At 41.3% G+C, this 20480-nt stretch overlaps 1 protein-coding gene across 1 annotated transcript in view; it reads left to right on the forward strand.

The window, feature by feature from the left end:
• The window catches only part of LOC109310540 (nuclear receptor coactivator 5-like), a 43913-nt gene that overhangs the window by 3771 nt on the left and 19662 nt on the right, over positions 1 to 20480 (forward strand). The window contains exons 3-5 of the mRNA XM_019535751.1: positions 7718 to 7750; positions 11164 to 11244; positions 19760 to 19842. Of these exons, the coding sequence (XP_019391296.1) occupies positions 7718 to 7750; positions 11164 to 11244; positions 19760 to 19842 (197 nt within the window). The remainder of the gene's footprint in view (positions 1 to 7717; positions 7751 to 11163; positions 11245 to 19759; positions 19843 to 20480) is intronic.

A 20480-nucleotide genomic window follows, 5' to 3' on the forward strand; every position in this document is an offset into this window, starting at 1 on the left:
CTGGGGAGGGTGGTGGCTCCCACCGCTGCATGCACCCCCAGGGGAGGCGTGTGCCCCCTGGAACTGTGCATGGGGCAAGGGTGGACTGCCTCTGCAAGGTGGAGCCTGGGCAGCACCAGGCTCTTCCCAGCGGATGGTTTGGGCCTATGTTATGCTTGGGGCGGGCAGTGGTGGTGCTGGGAAGGGGAGCCATGGTGTGGGCTACGTTGAATTTTGGGGTGGCTGTAGCTCACCTTGTAGCCCCCCTCCTAGCACCACAGTTGCCACCCACCTCAGGCACTCTGGCCCAGCCCCCCTGCTGGGACGAGCCTAGCACCACCACTGGCTACAGAACGCAGTGGCAGCCTGCCTGTGCCCAGTGCACAGATCTGGGGGGAGATGCTTCCCCTGGGGGTGCATGTAGTGAGAAGAACTGCCCCCTTACTCCCCATGCATCCCCAGGACAAGCCACTCATGGCCCACCCTGGCTGGGCAGCACCTGCCCCTGCTCCAGCCTCACTCCCTTCCTTACTGTAGGGGCCTTGATCTGCCCTTGCCCCATCACTACTTCCCTTCCTCCACCCTTTTCCAACAGCAGACTTACCAGCCAGATGCTGCCCTCCAAGCTAACGGCCTAACCACATGCATACTGCGGCTGTGCACATACACGCAGCATTTATTGGTGACATTATCAGCCAAAAAAAGCCGATTGCCGATTATGTCAGTTATCAGTACCAATCCGATATAGACCAATGTGTTGGTGGACCTCTGTTGCTAATTTTATTCTGTTCTTGCTTATTAGAATCACCAGGTATGAGCTTTAAAAGTATTTTACCCAATATGATGTTAAATAACCAGCATGTACTGTAGCTGAGCATTTAAAATATAATCATATGTTTCATCTATCTTAATGAAACAAGAATTAAGCTCTATATTCCTTTCAGTTAATACGTTTTATATTTGCAGCAATGTGTTGAAAACAGCTTTGTAGCTAATATGGAAAACAGTTTGAACCCTTTGCTGAAATTAATGTTGCATGTACTGTTGTCAGTGTCAAACTGATAATCGGTGAATCATGCTATCAAGTTATTTCAAGTAATGATGTTTGACCCTATTCAAAAGTCCCATCTACTCAGGGCTCTGAATTGTAAAAGGTGCTTAAAACTCAGTAATGGAACACTGCTTGAACAGTACCTTATTTTCAATCAATTCTAACATGTACAGATGAAATTCATCTTATGCAAAAGGCTCATAAAGCTTATATACAGTGTACTTTGTTTACGTCTATAGTCTTAGGACTAAGGAAGAACTGAAGCCTGCACTTCCTGAAGTTTGTGTGAGCAATCACTTAATACTGGTCCAGCCTGCACTATGTTTTTCTTATACCTCATTAAGGCTTATTACTTTTTTCCAGAGTTTTTATGCCTTTGTTAGTAGCCTTGAAATTGACTGTTCATCGAGGGTGTTTTAGAAGCCTTGATATTCACAGCTCTTAATCAGTTATACAATTAGGTTAGAGTACAGTTAGGTACAGTTAGGTTACAAAATAGTGATACTGAAAGATGATACATGTTTAAGCTGTTTAACTGGAACAAATATTAATTATTTACATATGAATGCAGACATTGTGTTATACAGTTAAATACATTGGCTGCTTACAAATATAATTCCCTCCGAACCTCCCCAACAACAAAACAAAACAAAACAAAACAAAATGGTGCTTTGCTTTAAGCTCTGCGTACCCCTGTGTTGAGCCCAGCACATGCCCAGACCAGGCATCACATTAGTTGGACTCAGCTCACCCAACGTCTGTATAAATCAGGCACCTCAGCAAGGGTTTTTGGCACCTTTATCTATTAGCTGATTCAGTCAGCTATTAGATAAACATGCCAACATCCCCCCACCTCCCACCCCCCGCCAGCTGAAGTGCCTTTTTTGGTGTTTTTATCTAATACCTGATTGTGAATCAGCTTTAGATAAAAGTACCAAAAAGCCCTGCTGAAGCACCTGATCTATACAGATGCTGTGGAGCTGGGTTGAACTAATGCAATGCCTCTTCTGGGCAGGGGTGATGGTAGGGGGTGCACATGCACCCCCTTCAAAAAAGAGCTGTCAACACTGTCAGCAGCGCCTATGAGTGGTTTCTGCTCGTCACTGCTGCCAGCACTGTCAGCAGCATCTGTGGGCAGTCCATGGTTACTCCTGGCTGCCACTGACATGGCCAGTAGTGCCTGCGGGTGGTTGCCAACCTATGGCCAGCGCTTTCTGCACCCCCGCCGCCGACCGTGCTGGCGGTGTCTGCAGGAGCTCACTGCCGCTGTGTTCCAGCCACTGCCAGTGTAGCCATGCCCCCCTGCTGCCAGGGGCACACACTTTTCATGCTTCAGGCCATGCACTGGGCTTGGTGCAGTGGTGCATGGAGTTTCAAGTAAAAGTGCATTCTTCCCCCCAACACATGTGCACATACTTCTGTCAGCACCCTTAATGTGCTTATCTAAGTGTAAATGGCTAGGCAGGTACTAAACTCCTAATTCATATGCATAGACCTTATAGTGGTCCTTTGTACAGATAGATTTTAGCCTCATGCCCTAATTTTGCAGTTTTCAATGTATGTATAGACTATTATGCCTAATCAGAAACCCACTGAAATGAATGTGACTAGTAGGGCTGTGCAAAATTTCAGCAGCCATTTCGTTTCGGGGGTGTTTTGGCCCATTTTGAAACATCTCCATTTTGAAACAGCTCTGAAACATCTCCAAAACAAAACCATCTGAAATGTTTCAGAGGCATCCCCAGCAAGAGTCTGGCACAGCCCCGCAGCCCTCATTTTAAAGTGCTGGGAGGCTGGGTGGAGGATGGGGCCAGGCAGGGCAGCCATGGGGGGCTTCTCCTGGATCTCCTCCTGCTGGAGCAGAGGCAGACACAGCCAGAGGAGGTGTGGGAAAAACCCAGCCGGGGGAGAAGCCCCCATGGCAGCCCTGCCTTGCCCCATCCCCTGCCTGGCTCCAGCCTCCTGGCATTTAAAAAAAACAAAACAGTCCTGCACTCACCGCTGCAGCAGCGGCATCAGGCCCTTTGAGGGCTTGTGGCAGAGCCCTCCCACACCACGGGGGGCAGCAGGGATGTTGCCCCACCTAGCACCCGTGTGGCAGCTGCCTCATGGCACAGGTACAATGGAGTTTGGCAGGGCACTGTGCACTGTCTGGGAACTGGGGCTGCTGGGGCTGAGCGGTACCTGGCTCCAGCTGACAGGTGGAGCAGCCCCAGCTCCCAGACAGTGCACAGCACCTTGCTGAGTCACACTGCACCTGCACCATGGGGCAGCTGCCGCATTGGTGCCAGACCGGGGGGGAGTAGTAATTCCTGCTACCCCGTACTATGTTGGGGGAGCTCTGCCATGAGCCTTCAGAGACCCTGATCGCCACCGCTGCAGCCAGTGAGCGCGGGACTTAAAAAGAAAAAAAATGCCTGGCTGGGCAGGGCAGCCATGGGGGCTTCTCCTACAGCTTCCCGCACCCAGGGAGAGGGAGGGACAGCCACAGGAGAATCTGCAGCCACCCAGCTGTGCCTGCCTCTCCCAGCTGAATCCAAATCAGCATCGAAACTCCAAAACAGATTTGGCTGAATTGAAATGGAACAGTGATCCAAAACACTGAAACAAATCGCTGTCCTCCGAAACGGCCAAAACCAAAACAAAACATAGCCATTTTGCACAATCCTAGTGACTATCTAGGATTTATAGTTTACTTCCATAGTGCTGGTGAAAAGCTTTTTCCAGATATATCAAGGATTAAGTACAAGGTATGTAAGAAATTTGAAAACCAAACTAAATCACTTCTTGTTTTTCAATTGGAAACAATCGTTCTGGAAAGCAGTATCTTTTTATACTTTCATAACTCAAAAATAAAATGCATCATTGAACTGAGATTAAGCATGAAAAATCTCATCCACAAGAATAAGTTTGACATTCTAGTGGAAGATCAGTTTTATAATTCAATGAACTTTGGCATATCTTTCAATAAATATTTGGTACACATTTCAAAGAAGTAGGCACAGAAGTTCAGAGTTAAATGGAAAACTGACAGTAGTAAGTACTAAAGCTATATTAAGCATTGATTCCTTCAGAAGCCTCACTTCTAAGCATTATGAAGAAAAAAATTATAGCTCACTTCTATATTTATAGTTTCCTTAAAAGGGCATTACCATGGCTAACACTAGCCAATGTCTTCAAAGGTTTTGGCTTCTCTGTATTTCTCTCTTATCTGTATGTATAGCAAAGAAGGTTAGGGGAGGGAAAAGCCTACAAGATCGCTAACTGTTCAATATATCATGCTTTTTCTAATCTAAAATGACTGAATTTAAGACTACTCCCCCGTAATTAGGTTCTATGTATGGAAAATTTATACATTTGTTAGTTGGATTCTGAACCTGGAAAATGCTATCAGAGGGTGGTTTTCAGTTCACCCTCCTCCCCACCCCCTGCTACAGCAGGGAAAGAAGCAATGGGGGAGGTCAGATGGCCCCTTTGACCTCTGCCTCCACCCTGCTTACTGTCAGACACTGCTCGGACTCTGTTCCCTCTCTGGAGCACAGCATGTTGAAATGTAGCCACTGCTGGCCACGCAGCAGCACTGGCCCTGCTGACTGGCTGGGTAGGGGATGGAGTTCCATGTGCTCTGTGCTCAGGAGGGAATCCAGCCTGAGCCGGAGCCAGGCTGTGCCTGACAGTAAAGTGGTACGGCATGGAGCAGAGGGGTGGGCAGAAGCTGTAGAGGGCAACTGAGGCAGGGGGAGGGAGGACAAGTGACTGCTGTGGGTCTGACTCTGGCCCCAAACTGGGCTCAGGGCCAGAGTTAGAGCTATAGCAGCAAGCTCTACCACCCCCTCCCTGGGTTTATATGCAAGTCTAAGATGATGGGCTTTTTTCTCCATGCTTCTTGTGGTGTGGGGAACCTCATCTTGGATCCAAGTAGATACAGTATATGGTCTAGAGTGTGATATGCAATAAAGAGAGAGCTTTGCAGAATAAAATGGAAATCCGGACTATATGCAATACCTGTTGAACAAACTTACTGAGGTTCACACAGTAACAGAGCAGCTGGAGCCATTATCACTCACCAAAAGCACCGAAGTTTAAAAATCTATGGGCACCTATACACGTGACAGACCTCTGCTCCAACGTATGCTAATTAGCATGCTCAGCAGCTGCCGCCTGTGCTCTGGCTGTGCTCGAGCTCCAGCTGTGCTCCAGCATGCTAACTGGCATGCTTCAGCAGCCTCTATGTCACCTGTATTCAGCATCCCCATGTTTCAAAATGGTGGTGGGAATGCTTTAAAGCTTATCAAACAAACTTTAGTTAAACTGTCCCCACCACCATTTTGATGCACGGGATGCTGAATACATGTGAGGCTGTGTGTGCTTTAATTACAGCAGCTCTCAGAGCCACTGTAACTAAAGCACCCCCAGAACATGCATATAGACACCCTGTGTGCTTGTTCACAAGTAGGAAAGTTTTTCTGAGTATGAATTGAAATCCATCCATCTTCCTTCTTTTTTTCCTTTCCTTTTTAAACAAACCAGCAATGTTGTGAACATGACCCACTGAACAATATTGCAGCGGTCTTTCCTGAGTCTGCAGATAACTCCAATATATCATAGGTTAGCCTGGCAGTGGTGTGAAAATTAGAAGAATAGTTGCTTCCATTGATATTATTTAGAACCCTGTCAGCAGCAGTGAAATACTTGAGAATATTGACTTTGCTTTGTTGGTTCTTAGGAAAGACAACAACAACATATATCAACATTAAAATTGTTTCACACAATTGAAATCTGGGGAAAGATTAAATAATAGGGACATTTCCTCTCTTCCTTACCTTTGTACCTGAAAGCTGGTGGAGCTTTAACATTTTCACATACCAGGAAGTCAGATACTCTTCTGAAAAATGAAGCTCTATATTCATCACCAGGAGGAAATTTACACCAAGTTATTCTTCCTAGCATTCACTCATGTAGGGAGTCCCCACATAACTCTTGTGTCTTCCTCTGGCTAATAGGGTTACTCTTGCAGTTAGATACTGATAATTTTCTTCAAGCTCTGGTCATTTGGAGACTCAATGTATTTACATAAAGAGGCAAATGAAACAGTGCGAGAAGAGAGAGTTTTGTAGGTGAGACCTTTAATTGGTTGAACTGCTTGGCTGAAATAGACAAGCAGTATATTCTTTTTCAAGTTTGAGGAAAAAACAAAGTAAATGAAGGAAGGTGAAACAGCTGTTCTAACACTACCATTGTGGTCTGAAGAATTTGTTTCTTAGAATTAATGGATCTATTGGTCTGCTCCTAGCTGTCCCTTTTCCATGCACCTGTGGCACCTTAAGCCTAACAGCCTACGCAGAAAGGTTTAGAGTTGATTTGGATTGTTACATAATTATCTAAACTGATTATCCAAAACTGAGGATCTGAAGAAATGTTCATTATCAGTATAGAATGATATGTCATGTATCTCTTCTTTAGTATGGGATGCAAGGGGAAATCTCCCTTGAGGTTCAGGAACTTTAGTATCTGTTTCTCTATCTCATATTTCTACTTCAAGCATAATCTGATGCTCTTAAACTACTGCCTGTTCATGTTTTTGTTTTTCCGATCTTAAAATTGCTTTTTCTCCTATATAAACCAGCCTCTCGATGCAGGATATCATTTCATAGGTGGAATGTTAATGTTTCAAGACGTGACTGACTAGTATTTATGGACTGTTGCAGGTAGTCCAGCTTTTTTAATAAATCCATCTGTTTACAACAGCAACTATTTCATCCCAAGTTGAGGATAAAGCATCTAAAAGAACTAAAGTTAATTTAGTAACATGAGGTTACTTTCTACTCAAATTGTAATACTAAATGAGTCTATAAAGTGTTAAGTTTATCAAGAAACTACACCTTTTATTTCTTTCCAAGTTCTCATTTCCCTGAAAAGTTTTTTAATATACATATAGCTACGGACATTTTTGGTAAAAAGATCCAGGTTTCCTGTTTGGGAGAATAGTTATTCTAGACAACTGAATACCAAATTATATTACAAAAAATATGATTTGAAATAAAATCCATTGAATTCCGTCTAGGATGTAACAGGTTTATCAACTACCCTTCATTTATACTTAAATGGCAGATCTTTAGTCAGATATCAACAGTGCAGCTACTTGGGTCATCTCTGTGGATTGTATACACATATATAAATTCCTTTGTGTCCATTTCTTGAGTTATGTAATACTAAACTACACTTCTAAGTGGAGAATTAAAGACAGTTTGCCCAATCAGTGAAATGTAAGGGTATAATTCATGGCATGAAAAATGAAAAAAACAGTGATCAGTGTTTGATTTTTTTTTTTTTTTAATTTTTCAGTCCATCTGTGTATTCTATTTATTATTTAGATTTATGTTCTGCCCTACCTGGAAAGGCTCAGAACAGCTAGCTCCTCTTTCCTTGCTCTTTTTTCCCCCCCTAGGATTGAGGCAAGTAGATTTTGCATATATGCACTTCTACATACTTAGCTTAACTTCGTTTTTTTTCTTTATCTTATCAATCATTCTTTAAACCATTTAGTGATAATTTAAAAGCAAGTTATCTAAAATCTGAGCAGATGAAGAAAGTTGCACATTTTCTAATATACTAGTGACTAAACTGCTATTTTACTATTTGTCTTCAACATCATTTAACCCAAGCTCTTTTGATTTTTGGGTCCAGGTGTAGACCCGGATGGAGTCCACACCTTCTGGAGTAAGTAATCTGTAACAGGTTTGTTGAGTCTGGAACAGTCTGTTTTTCCTTCATCTGGCTTTGTATGTAAAGACACTACTGTGCATTCTATTTGTAAGTGTTAACTTGTTTGCTCTTCTCAGTATCTTATTTTTATGACACCAAATAAAACTCTTCTAGAAAATGTTAGAGAGAGCTGTATTACAGTTCTTGTTCATTTTTTTCTTAATGTTCCCTTAATACAAGTTTGGTTGAGTTCTTGATCGGTCAAGTTGCAGTATGTGTTTGGCTTCTTTCCCCAGTTTCTACTCCCACTTGTTCCATTCCCAAGAAGCTTCTTTCCAGTCTCCATCTTCATGCCCTTCCCAAGTTTTCATATTTTGTTTATAATGCTAATAGTGACTGCAGCATTTTTTTTATTGGTCTGATTTCTTTGAATTTTGAGAGGTCATTAATACTTCTAATGAACTTTTTAGTATGACTGTTTTGAAGAAATCCCAAATTTTAAGGTCACACAGGCTTCCTCTAAATTCAGTTTATACAGGCTTCCTCTAAATTTAATTTTTTTGGTAATAGGTAGAATTAAAAAAAAAACAACAAGGTCTTTATTTAGGAGAACAATGTTTTATTTAGAATTATCCACTTCAGCTTCCAGACCAATACCATATTGTATCAAAAAAAATTGGATTCATAAAAAACTCAAACTATTATTAGAGAAATTAAGATTTTAAACTAATCTTTTAAGTGTGGAAGCATCTCTTATTTTTGGCTGAAGAACTTGGGGACAGATATTAGGACCATGATTCATATGCACTGTTATCCTTGTCTTTTTTTCTACCTCAGCAGTAGCAGCAGCCAATACCAGCATTGGCTATGAAGTGCAACAGAGTAATATTGTAGGGTTTCTATCAGTCTTATAGCTGCCAACTCCCTAGAAATTAGCACTTCTGTGCTTGCACACCTGCTAATTTGTACCATCTGCTGCTGGCACCATTTGGTCTGTGATAAATTGGCCCAGGCTAGTCAAGGTGCATGGCCTGTAGCCATGCATTCATGGTGCATCCAGGCCATATAGTGAATTCCTGGATAAGGAAGTCCGAAGCAGTTTTTCAACTAACAGTACCATCTTGCAAGTGTTGATGATTTGTAATTTTGAGAGACAGCCAAATTTAATTTTAAACATGCTACTGTATTTATTTCAATTGAAGTCATATGTCTTAATTTTTTCAAAATTTCTTCTTTCCTGTAAAGATCTGATGCTTTAATTTTTGCTTTTCTTCTAATTGCCTCTTGGATTCTCAGTACACATTGAATTTCTTCTGGTCTCTCAAATAACGTTTTAGGTATCATCCTATTCAGTTTTGGATCCCATTCACAGCAGCTTCTTTCAGTGTTTACACTGAGCCATTTGCTTATTCATTTTATCCTCTAGCCTTCCTATTGTACGCTGTCTACTTGAGACAAAGAATTGTCAAGTATAAATACTCATTTTAAAAAAAGAAAAATCATCCTTGACACTTGGTCCACCGATGTCTAATGTTTCTTAACAGTACTCTTCTGTGGCCACCTCAGTGTGAATCTGTTTCAGATAATAATTCTGATCCTTCCTGTCTCAGAAATTCTGTCTTGCTCTTCTCTTAGGGGTGGAAGTTAAGTGCTTTATAGAAGCTAGAGATGCATTCTATTAAGGCTTCTAGTAATTTTCCTTGCCTGTTGAGGAAAACGTAATTCTTCCAACTGGAATACATAAACTAAACTCAGTATTCATCTTGAAGGCAAATCTAGTGCAATAGAATGTGTATGTTTGTGTCAATAGATATTTTCTTTCTCATTACCACCCTGTGTATGTTGCTTGTTTTCAGTAGTAAGTTCTTTTGGTGCAAGGACCTTGTTTCATTGTTAATGTAATGTATAGTGCGGTTGGATCCAAATCTCCATGGAGAAACACTTGCCACCCATTGTAATAGAAGTATTAAAAAGTGAAGTGGGACTCTCAGCTATGACCTGTATGTGAAAAGAGCTTTAGATTAGCTAGTAGGGGTGTGCGAAGTAGTCCTTATTCGATTCAGATTTGGACAGAATCAGGGACAGTAATTTGATTCGTTGATTCAGATCACTGTCCAATTTGGCAGAATCTGAATCTGAAGATTTGATGCCAATTCTCAGAATCAGTGATTCAGACATAGACACAGCTTTAAATGTTTTTTCTACATACCTCGAGGTACCAGGTGTGGCTGGTGAACCCTGTGATGCTGGGGTGGATGGAGTGTCCCACAGGAGCATGGGGGGACCCTCCATGTGTTTGGCAGCGAACCTGGAAGTGGACTGGAAATGCTTCTGGTCCACTTCCAGGTCTTTCATGGAGCATGCTGGGGTGGGGGGGTCCCACGCCTCCCTGGCTTAGTGATCAGCTGTGGGGGGGGCCCCCAGGGCGCTCCCTGGCAGACCCAGAAGTGCTTCTGGTCCACTTCTTGGTCTGCTGCTGAGCGTGCTGGGGACCCCCTATGCTTCTGTGGGACACTCCATGTGCCCCAGCATCACAGCATTCACAAGCCACCTGCTACTTAGGGATACGTAGAAAAAACATTTAAGCTGTGTTTGTCTGAAACACTGAGTCTCTCTGAATCAAATGGGAGGGTTCCAATTTGATTTGGAGAGATTCAAGAGTCCTCTGGTTCGATTTGGAGATTCGGCCGCTGAATTGGGCCAGTCTCCACTGAATTGAATCGGAGACCGAAGCTTTGCACAGCCCTATTAGCTAGCATTAGACAGCTCATGATATATAAGGAAATAAACTGGGATAAAAATGATGAACTATTGCATTTGAAATACCGTGCTTAATTTACATTTATTTAAGCAGGTATACTTATCTTTTGAGGGGAAGTCAGTGAAGTCTTAACATGACTTTTTTTTGCATCCAGGAATTCACACGTGCTTAGGTGTATGAGCTTCAAGTTCTAAGTTTGGTTGTTTGTATAGGTTCAAGGGGAAGTGGTGGATCATCAAAAGCTTTAGGAAAACATCTGTCAGGGGTTGCAGCTTTCACAATAATTGATATGTTATCAGTAGTTGTTTTAGTCTTTTTTTTTTTTTTAATGGACTGTCAGAAGAAACTGACTGTGGATAAAGTGTAACTACTTCATAGTATATCACAAAACAGTTATCTAAGATAAGCAAAGGAATGTGGCAGATTTTTTTTAGCTTAAAGCTCAATGAGAAAAAAATTAAGCTTTTTTTCTTCAACTTTAATATTTGCAGCTGTTACATAAAACAGCACCTATAACTGTATTCTGCAATTAAAACCAAATATGATGGTTTTTCCAAGTTGTAATCATGTTAGACTATCAATGTGTAAAACAAGACTTTTTGATGGCAGCCAAGTAAAGGTTCACTTGGTAGCCTTTACCTAATCTTATGTTTCTTGCATCTTTTAGTATGAATCCTTACAAACCATACCAGAAGAGTGTTTATTCTCCTCCAGATGGTTATTCAAAGGACTTTGAAGATCTTAATAGGTAAGATGCTTTCAGTACAATAATTCTAACATTATAAAAGCCGAACGAAGTCTGTCACGCCATAAGTCCAACGGAAACAGCCAATCGGAGTGCTCCAAGCATAGGGGAGCACTGCCATGATTCCAAAGCTGAGCCGAGGACTGGGCAGAGAGCAGGGCAAGAGGCAGAACAGCGGCAGCATGGGGTGTTAGGTGGCAGCACTCCATCCCGGCCCCATCCCCTCCCCTGTCACGGGCAATTGGCTAGTCATTTATAAAATTATCTAAAAGTTTTGTGAACTTCCAATGTATTTAGTACCAAAAGCTTTTAAAGACTGTAAGAATGAAACTCTATTAATCTGTTCACTTTATGTAGTGCTCTTGTGCACTTTTTAGTTCTAATGTACCTAGTGTAACACAGTTAGCTGTATAAGTACCCAGTGGTATAACTGGTAGGGTTTGCATTGTGAAATCCACAAAACTCTAGACTGTAAGCTTTCAGAGAATTAATTCTGTAGGAGAAAGCTGTCTATTGAAGGTACCATGCTAATGAACTGTAATACCAGTCTGAGTCTTGACTGGCTATTAGCAGTCTACTCCAAGAACTTTAATGGTGTTATAGATTTTGCTTAAGCCCCATGGCTGTGTCTACATAGCAAACTTAACTGTGCCTGAGAGTGGTACCCTTAAGCACACTGCACCTAACATGCTGCATGAAAACTGAAAATACGTAGCCACATCTACTTTGTGTCTCTTTTGGACTAATTAGTGCAGTGTCTGAAATTACTGGCCTGAATAAAAGCCTGCATATATGGCTATATTGCTTCTGGTTAAGAGGCAAACCTCCTGGAACAGGGCGGCAACCCTGAGGACTCGCTGAGGGACACAGTAAATTCAGTGTGGTCTGTTTTTTGTATGCAAATGCCATGGTTTTGTACTATGTTCAGTTATACTAGGAAACAGCCCGACGCTTCCTCCTCTTCACTGTTAGAATTCTATTATTTTATCCAGTTCATTTTGACAACTTAAAAATGTTTAGAGGTGGCTGAATTTCTTAGCACCTTGCAACTAATCAAATGAGAGATTAGTAGTAATAGTGCCCAGCATTTCCCATACCCTTAAAATCTGTAATCTCTTTCAGTTTTACAAAACAGAATGTCACCTCTCAAAATCATTTTTTATTTGAAGTTAACATTTTTAAATGTTCCCTACTCAAGTGCAGTCCTAACTGTAGAGTCTCTGGAGCTAAAACGTTAGAAGCAAGTTTTTTTTAGTTTTCAACTCCAAATGGCTTTAAAATCATTTACTAAAATGGCAATCACTTTTGTTTTACTTCAGGAAAATCTTGCCAATTTACAAGTTAAAAGTAGTTACTTGAGGGAATGTTTGTGTGTGATGTGTATTAAAACATATATTCCACTAATGATGTGTACACCCACTGCAGACTTTTAAACAGCAGGGTGCATTGGGGCTGCATGTTTCTTCATGTCTTCATCCAAGTACTGGATGACTGCACTTGCCCTTCAGGTCATTCTAACCAACCAAGTATGCTTCAAATGGAGATCTGGCATCTGTTCAGAGCACTGAACAACCTTCTTATTTGTTTGTAGATATTGTATGCAAGATAGTTTTATAGTTTAGTGATTAAGGTAATGTTTTCTACTTGTTCTCTAGCTTGGGGATTCTGTCACTTTCTTGAGAGGTTGGCCATTGCAGTGCAATGGCAAAGCAGCCTCCAAAGTTTAAACCCTTTTCTACAGTATGAAGGTCTGCTGGTGGACCTAGATCAGCTAGAGCCATGAAAATATCATGTACTACAGTCACCATAGCTCTTCTGGCAAATTTTCTTTTCCCCATAACACAGATCTTTAAAATGGTCCGGAGGTGTAATGCCTTGGTATATGAGACAGAGGGGCACATAGTTGAGAGGCACTCAGTTTTTAAAAAAGGATTAATGTGTCCTTCCTCAGAACCTAGAGACTGATTAGGGTTGTACAAGAGAGATTACGTAAGCTCCTGCTCATCTTGCATTTCATGACAGTCTCAATTAATGAAAGTCTCCCAGATCCTTTACAGTTGCACAGACAGGCATCAGTTCTTTAGGACCAGTGTACAAATAGGCAGTGTTGACACCAAGCATCGTCTGCAAGGTTCAGACCACTTCAGATGTTCATCTCACAGATCCCTATGATGTTTCATTCCATCATAGACTGCAAACATCGAGGTCCCTCAGACTTTTGTTCAGCAGCCTGTTTGTTTGTTTGTTTTCCAAACCTTCCAAGAGCTGGGGTGAATGAGAGAAAATCTGTTTTAATCCCTATTCAGAGAATACAGTTCTTAGGAACAGTTTTGGCATTTAAGTACAGCAAGGGCTTACTTTTCTCAGGAATGTTTCATGACACAGTAAAGTAATTGGTCAACTTCAAATGCGTCTTCAAATTTTACTGAGCGCTGGTTTCAGATACTTTAGTCACATGACTTTGTCCATCTGTATAACTCAGCATGCTAAAGTTCACCTTTGTTTTGTGCCATTGTTGGTTGAAGGTAATATATTAATCCAACATACATCAGCTAGAGAAAAAAGTGATAGTTCTGTCAGGAAGGATCCTGTGAATGTTTGCAAGGAAAGGTAGTTTGTCTGTTGCTACCAAAATCCATCCCTCCAGCAGTCCAGGTTGGGTATGAACAACTCCATCTGCATTATGAACATCAAGAAGTCTGGCAGTACATGAACATTGTGGAGTGAAAAAAAAAATTGTTTTGCTTTCATAGCCATTCCTTCTAATTCTGAGAGAGTCGTCTAGTCAGATATTGATGGATGGCACAGCAGAGTTTTATACAGGAAGGAACAAGATTCACCCCTCCATATCAAGGTGCTGTGCATCTGTGAACAATTATGACATGAATTCTAGTTGTTTTCCCCATACTAGATCTACAAGATGTTCTGGCCAATTATGAGAGCAGGCAATTTAAAAGCAATAGTGAATGAATGGGTAAATAGCTGGTTGACTATCGGGGTCAAACCTCCATGCATATCTGTTTGCAAAAATGAACAGTGCAGGTTTCATTGCAGACTAGGTATAGAACAGACTTTGTTTCAAATATGTTCCTGATTTCTTGCTATCCTACCTTCACGTACACAGCTTCTCCACTTCCTCTAATTCTGAAGTGAATTGGAAAACTCAGGTAGGTGTCTTGTCTAGACACTGCCGTCACCATCTTTGTCAGGACAGTTTTGGTACTTGAATCTTTTGACTGAGATCCATTCTTGCTGCATCTTCAACCAGACCTGGTATCTTAAGAGGGTGCCATGCTCCCCAGAAGTCTTACCGTATGGATGCTTGATGGCTGCTGGCAGAGAAGATCTTAATCAGAAGTCCAAATACCCCTTACTAATAGTGCAAAAAACTCCATTCTGTTTTGCCACACTGAAAAGTTTTACTGAGTGGACCAATCCCTACCAATGATATCTTTTTAGAGGTTCTGTTTTCAGATTTCATATAGTGTCTACTATTATTATAGAACGTGGGGCTGGCTATGATTTTTCTACTTGTTGTGTTGATGTCTTTTACAGAAGGGTCTACTTGGAAGACAAGTCAGCCAATCGCCCTCCATTTCAAGGATGCTCAGTTTTCCCCCCTCCCAACAGTATGAAAGAAATGCAGGTCCTTAAGGCAGGTCTAATCCTATCTTCTGTAAGGGCAGGGTAACTTTTTAAGAATTTTTTCTCAAGTATCTTAAAATATCACAACTTCCATCTCATTCAAGTGATTTCTTCTCTGAGTCATATTCTTGCACTGAAGTGTGAAGCTCCACACTTCAGATGTTAATACAGCACTGCCATTCTATTTAGATAGGACTAGGCTGTTGAGGGTGTCTCCTTAGAGTATTTGTTTATGCAGAAATATTAAAAGGTTAGCACATTTTGTCTCAGATTTGTCTAATTACATTACTGGCTGCATTAGATTTATTTCATAAATTGACCGGTAAACTCGCTAGAAAAAAGTCTTATCCCATTTCAGTAGGGCTCAGGTGTCCACAGTAGACTCTTTTGAGCAGTGTGTCTATAGTAAAAACATTCAGGGACAGCTATTTGTTGTATACTGGTATTGAACTTCATTGTAGAAACGTACGTATAATTCTTATTTTGACTGAAATGTCTTAGGCCCGCTCTACACATACCTGTTGCACAATTACCTTGTTAGTTGCTTGATACATTTAGACTGACTGCACAAATTAACACTCTCACTTTAAAAGGTCCAACCAGATATAAAGTTATTGCTTGAAATTGTGTAAAAACATTATAGCTGGTTTCTGTCCAGCTTTACTTTGCATATAGAGGCATGTGAGATCTCAGCCACTGCAATCTTTGAGCCATTGAGATCTCTCAGCTGTGGATCCTGCAGCTGCAGGGATGGAGAATCCTGCAGCTAACAGGACTTCTGGTCCTGGCTGTACCACATAGGAGTGTGGGACTTTTGGTCCCAGATGTGCCACATGGGCAGCAGGGACAGGAAGTCCCACCAGGTCCTGCTTGCACGTGGTCCTTGTGGCTGGGAGCCCTTTCAGCAAAGGGGCTCCAAGTCATGCGAGTCTGCTTCTTGCTGAGGCTTCCCCAGCATTAGCAATAAGGTGCAACACTATCCAATGCATTATCCGACAGTCATGCCCTGTGGTGCAATTGTGTGGATCGTGCATCGGATCTGATTGTGCCTTTACCTGCACGTGTAGAGGGGGGCTTAGAGTTAGTAGTCTTCCACCCACTTTATAACATTAGTTCATTGTTTGGGTGGAATACAATTGCAGAAGCCCTCAGAGAAGTGTATCTTTACCTTACAGTAGCTGTGTTTCTCCCAAATGCATTGGACACCTATGCTGTGACTGGTTAGCAAAGGAACTGAGAAACATTCAGGTTGCTTTGTTTTTCTGCCTTCAGTTAGATGCACAGGGACATGACAGAATAGAGGCATAGCCACCCACTGGTCATTGCTGGTTAATGAAATCTGGACTGGAAGGCATAGGATGCTTGCCTGCTATCAGTGGCATATATAGTCAACACACTTGGAAAAGCCAAAAATACTTTAGATACGTAACCTTTTTTTCTGGGTACTTTATTTCCCCAAGGTCATCCTGCAGGTTTTTTGGTAGTTCTGTAATCCCACTTTCCAACCTTTAAATGACTTTTCATCTGTTGCTGTGATACTCTTTTAGATAGGAGAAATTGATTATCCAGTGCAAACAGTGAAACTGACTATGTAAAATAAAACACAAAAGCAAAGTAACCTGGGGAGAAACACTGTAATCTAATTTTCAGTTTTTGCCAGTAATAGTAAGTGATTTTTGTTTTTATGTTGACAGCACCCTATTTGATAATTTTAAACATGTAAGAAAGCTTGTTCAGGTAAATTGAACTAGAATTGTGAATACTATTACATGTTATTAATTTGAAAGATATATATGTATTCATATTCTATAGAAGTATGTTGGAATAAGATTATATGATTGCTGTCCCTGTAGGGCTGTCATGAAAACAAAGTGTAAACTTAATCAGAATGTCACATTGAAATATTTTTATTTTAAAAATTGAACTGCTACACAAGTAATGTAAAAATATACTAAAGCTGAACAGTTTGACGGCTATAATTTAATGCCAAATACATTGATAATGTGTTTGCCTTCAAGTTGGATTAAAGGTTAGAGTGATTTAAATTGCAAAATAACTTGGCTTTGTAACTTCTGATTGATTTTCTGGTCACCCAAAATTAAACTTTAAATATAAGACTGACTATCTGAACAAAGTACTGCATCTGGTTCAACTTGTACAGAGTACTCAGTTAACTTAAGCATGAACGTCAGTGTTTGCAGGCTTAAATAGAAAGTGACACTGACGAACATAATGTTTTTTCAGGATGAGGAATGCAAAAGAATGCAAAAATAACCAAAGCAGTATCACACACAATAGCTGATTCATTTTTTAAATCCAAAACATAATAAGGGTAAAGAAAACTGAAGATGTGGTAAGCTGCCCTTTTTAAATATTGAGCTGAAAGGCTGACATTTAGGAAAACTGACTTTAAGATAAATACTTCTCCTTGTTTAGTCACATGGATGAACAACAATGAACATAATTTTTGCTCAACAGTGCTAAGGCAAATGAGATTTCATTAAATATAGGCAATGGATCTCATGGAACAAGCTCATATGCATCCAAAAATTTCTGATCTCCTAGATCTTATGCCACAAAGCTGTAGAGTTTAAAAAAAAGAACTTGCTTCCCAACTGAGGTTGGTAAAATGGAGATATGCAAGCTGTTCTTTTATGTGGAGAGTTGACTTTTCCTGGCCTCTTCAAGTGTGGTAGTTTTTTATCTTGCCCATTTAAAAGCAACAAAACATAACCCTACTTCTGTGTTGCTTTCAAAACAGCATCCTGGAGTGTCAATAAGAAATTCTGTAACAAGAAACTTTCCCATTCTGGGTAGTTTCATATTATAAACCACAATCATCCAGTGCACTGAAGTGCAGTGTCGACCTCTTCCTGAGATAACTGCATTGCAATCAAATGGAATGATTCTTGTACTTGCTAGTAAGATTTTAAATTTGTCTAAGCATAGAGATCTTGCTGTCTCTTTCTTGTATCTCCTTACCATATCATGTAAGCTGTCTGAGGTAGGAATTGTAATAAATGTTTTTAATGTACTTAGTATGTTTTAGTTAAACATAAAATGCATATTTTATATTTCTTAGCTTGTGGTTGGTGCGAGCTTTCTCTTCCCTATGCTGAAAGCTGAGGCTTTAGACAGATGTTCAGTTAAGAGCATCATGGGATCTGATCCACAATCCCAGCAGTTACACCTCCTTCCATGGTGCACATGCATGCCAGGACATGCAATTTTGGGATCAGAAACCAGACCCCAATCACACCCGATTTTGCTGTAGTACAGGGGGAACTTACAATCATGATCTTAGGCTCCCTGTTTGCTGGTAAAAGGTGCCCTGGCTCCAAAAACCCACTGGGCCAGTTTGACCCCTGCAGCCAGATGATCATTGGCTAGATGAGGAGCAGCTGGGTGTTTCTGAGGCTTGAACTGGCCATGGTACCATCCCTGCCAGCTGACAATCGACTGATGGTTGACAGCATCAGTGTGGCTGCTGATGCTGCTGTTCATCAGCTGATCACTGGCAGGTTCAGGACTGGTGTAGTCCCTGCCAGCTGGCAGTCCACCTGATTGGCACCCTGATTTATGAGCCCTAATGCAGTCCCTGTCAGCCAAGGATCAGCTAACTGGTAGCAGCATTGGGACTGCACCAGGGCTCAAATGGGCCCTGGTGCCATCCCAGAGCTAGCTGATTAGCAGCCAGCAGGGACTGGACTGGGATGCATTTGAGTCGTGGTATGGTCCACCCTGTTGCACATTCAAGGCACAAAGGAAAGCAGACACAAAATTACTACACAACTCTTGTGTAATAATTTTATGGCTGGTTTTGTGTTTTGTTGCACAATTAATTGCATGAACATATGGCTGGGTTTAATCGCATCTTAAGTATAATGTCTGGGTGGGGCCTGATATAACAGTTTTTTGTCTGTGTAAGAGAAATGGAGGAATAGGTAGTTGGTGTGTGAAATTCAGGGAACTTATGTGACAATGAGTTTGAAGAGGGAGAGTGGATTGGTTCTGGGACTTGAAGGAACAGGAATCCACAGCAGTGAGTAGCTGCTAGTGCCTAGGAAAAGCTGGAAGAAAATTAATTGAGTCTGGGTGAGTAGCAGCAGCTTTATGATTATGATTCCTGTAGCATCAGCTTATTGCCTGCTGAATGGAGGAGTAAGACATCCTTTCTGAACATCCCTGGACATATCTGGTGAAATACTGGGTAACTGAGGCTTACAAATAATTTTAGAGTCTCCAACACAACCATATCTGGCATAGGTACAGACCCTACTTGAACACCCCCTGTCTGCACAAAAGAATCCACAGGTTTTAATGACAGAGCTTAGGGTAATTGTGGCACACTTGGGGAAGGAAGGTGGGTGCATGAAAATGAGGGCGGGTTTTTTTTTTTTTCAAATCTTTTTTCCTTTTGTATAAATGTATAATTTGGCTTTAGCGGAGGGAAGTTTCCAATGCCAAATGTAATCTTAGACAAAACTTGAAGTCAGATAATATTATATGTTACATATTACATTTATCACTGGTAATTAAAATGTTTGTGTAAATTTCTTTGGTGCTTTTGGGTAGCTGAAGACACTTATCAAACATACCAGCTGACAGGAAAAAAATGTTACATGTGAATTTAGTTCTGGTGAAGCTAATGTTGGTTTCTAAAATCATTTAAAATTAGAAGTAAGTTTAAGATTTATGGAAGGACTAAGAACCCTGGATTAACTGACACTTGACAGTTGTGACAACTACAGATAATTTGTAGTACAACTATTCAAAACCTCTTTTCCTCTAAGCTTTTGTGGGGAATGTGCATGAACTGGCCTGCTGTCTTTAATTGGGGAAAAAATACATTCAAAACATATTTTCTTCTTAGTTTTGAAGAACTACTTGGGCAACAGTATGATTATTCAACAGGGAATGAAGATCACTATGAGCGATATCAGTATTCTCAAAAAGGTAAGAATCTAACTAGTTAGCATTTCATTTTGTTACACTGCACAGCAGTGTGTAGTGTAAGGGGTGAGGAGGGATGATGCTTTGTCTGGAACTGCAGAGGAAATATGGCTGTATGGCTTTGTGATAGAATGGCTGGTTCTTTAAGGAGAATTGCACCCAGCATCAGCTGTGATCTATCAGTTACCTTCTAGATCAAACTAATTATCCAGAGGTCAGGTGACTGAGGCCAGCAAGTGACTAAGCTGGAGTAGAGAGCTGGCAGAAGCAGGGAAGCTCTGACAAGATGTATCTAGCCAGGGTAGGGGAAGCTACAGGGAGTATGTGGATACCTGAAGGCAGCCCCTTAACCAAGATTATTCTTAAGCACATGGTCAAAACATCTGGGTCCTGTAGGGAATCAGTATGCCCCTGCAGAAGACCCTAGACTGAGGTAGTAAGGAAGATTGATAAGCTATACAATAAATCATAGAATCATAGTATCATAGAAGTAGGGTTGGAAGGGACCTTGTAGATCTTCAAGACCGACCCCTCGCCTGGGCGGAAGAAAAACTGGACTCAAATGACTCTAGCCAGGTAGGCATCAAGCCTCTTCTTAAAGACCCCCAGGGTAGGAGCCAGCACCACTTCCCTTGGAAGTT

This window comes from Crocodylus porosus, unplaced genomic scaffold (genome assembly GCF_001723895.1).
Source record: "Crocodylus porosus isolate Cpor-Errol unplaced genomic scaffold, CroPor_comp1, whole genome shotgun sequence".
NCBI lineage: Eukaryota > Metazoa > Chordata > Crocodylia > Crocodylidae > Crocodylus > Crocodylus porosus.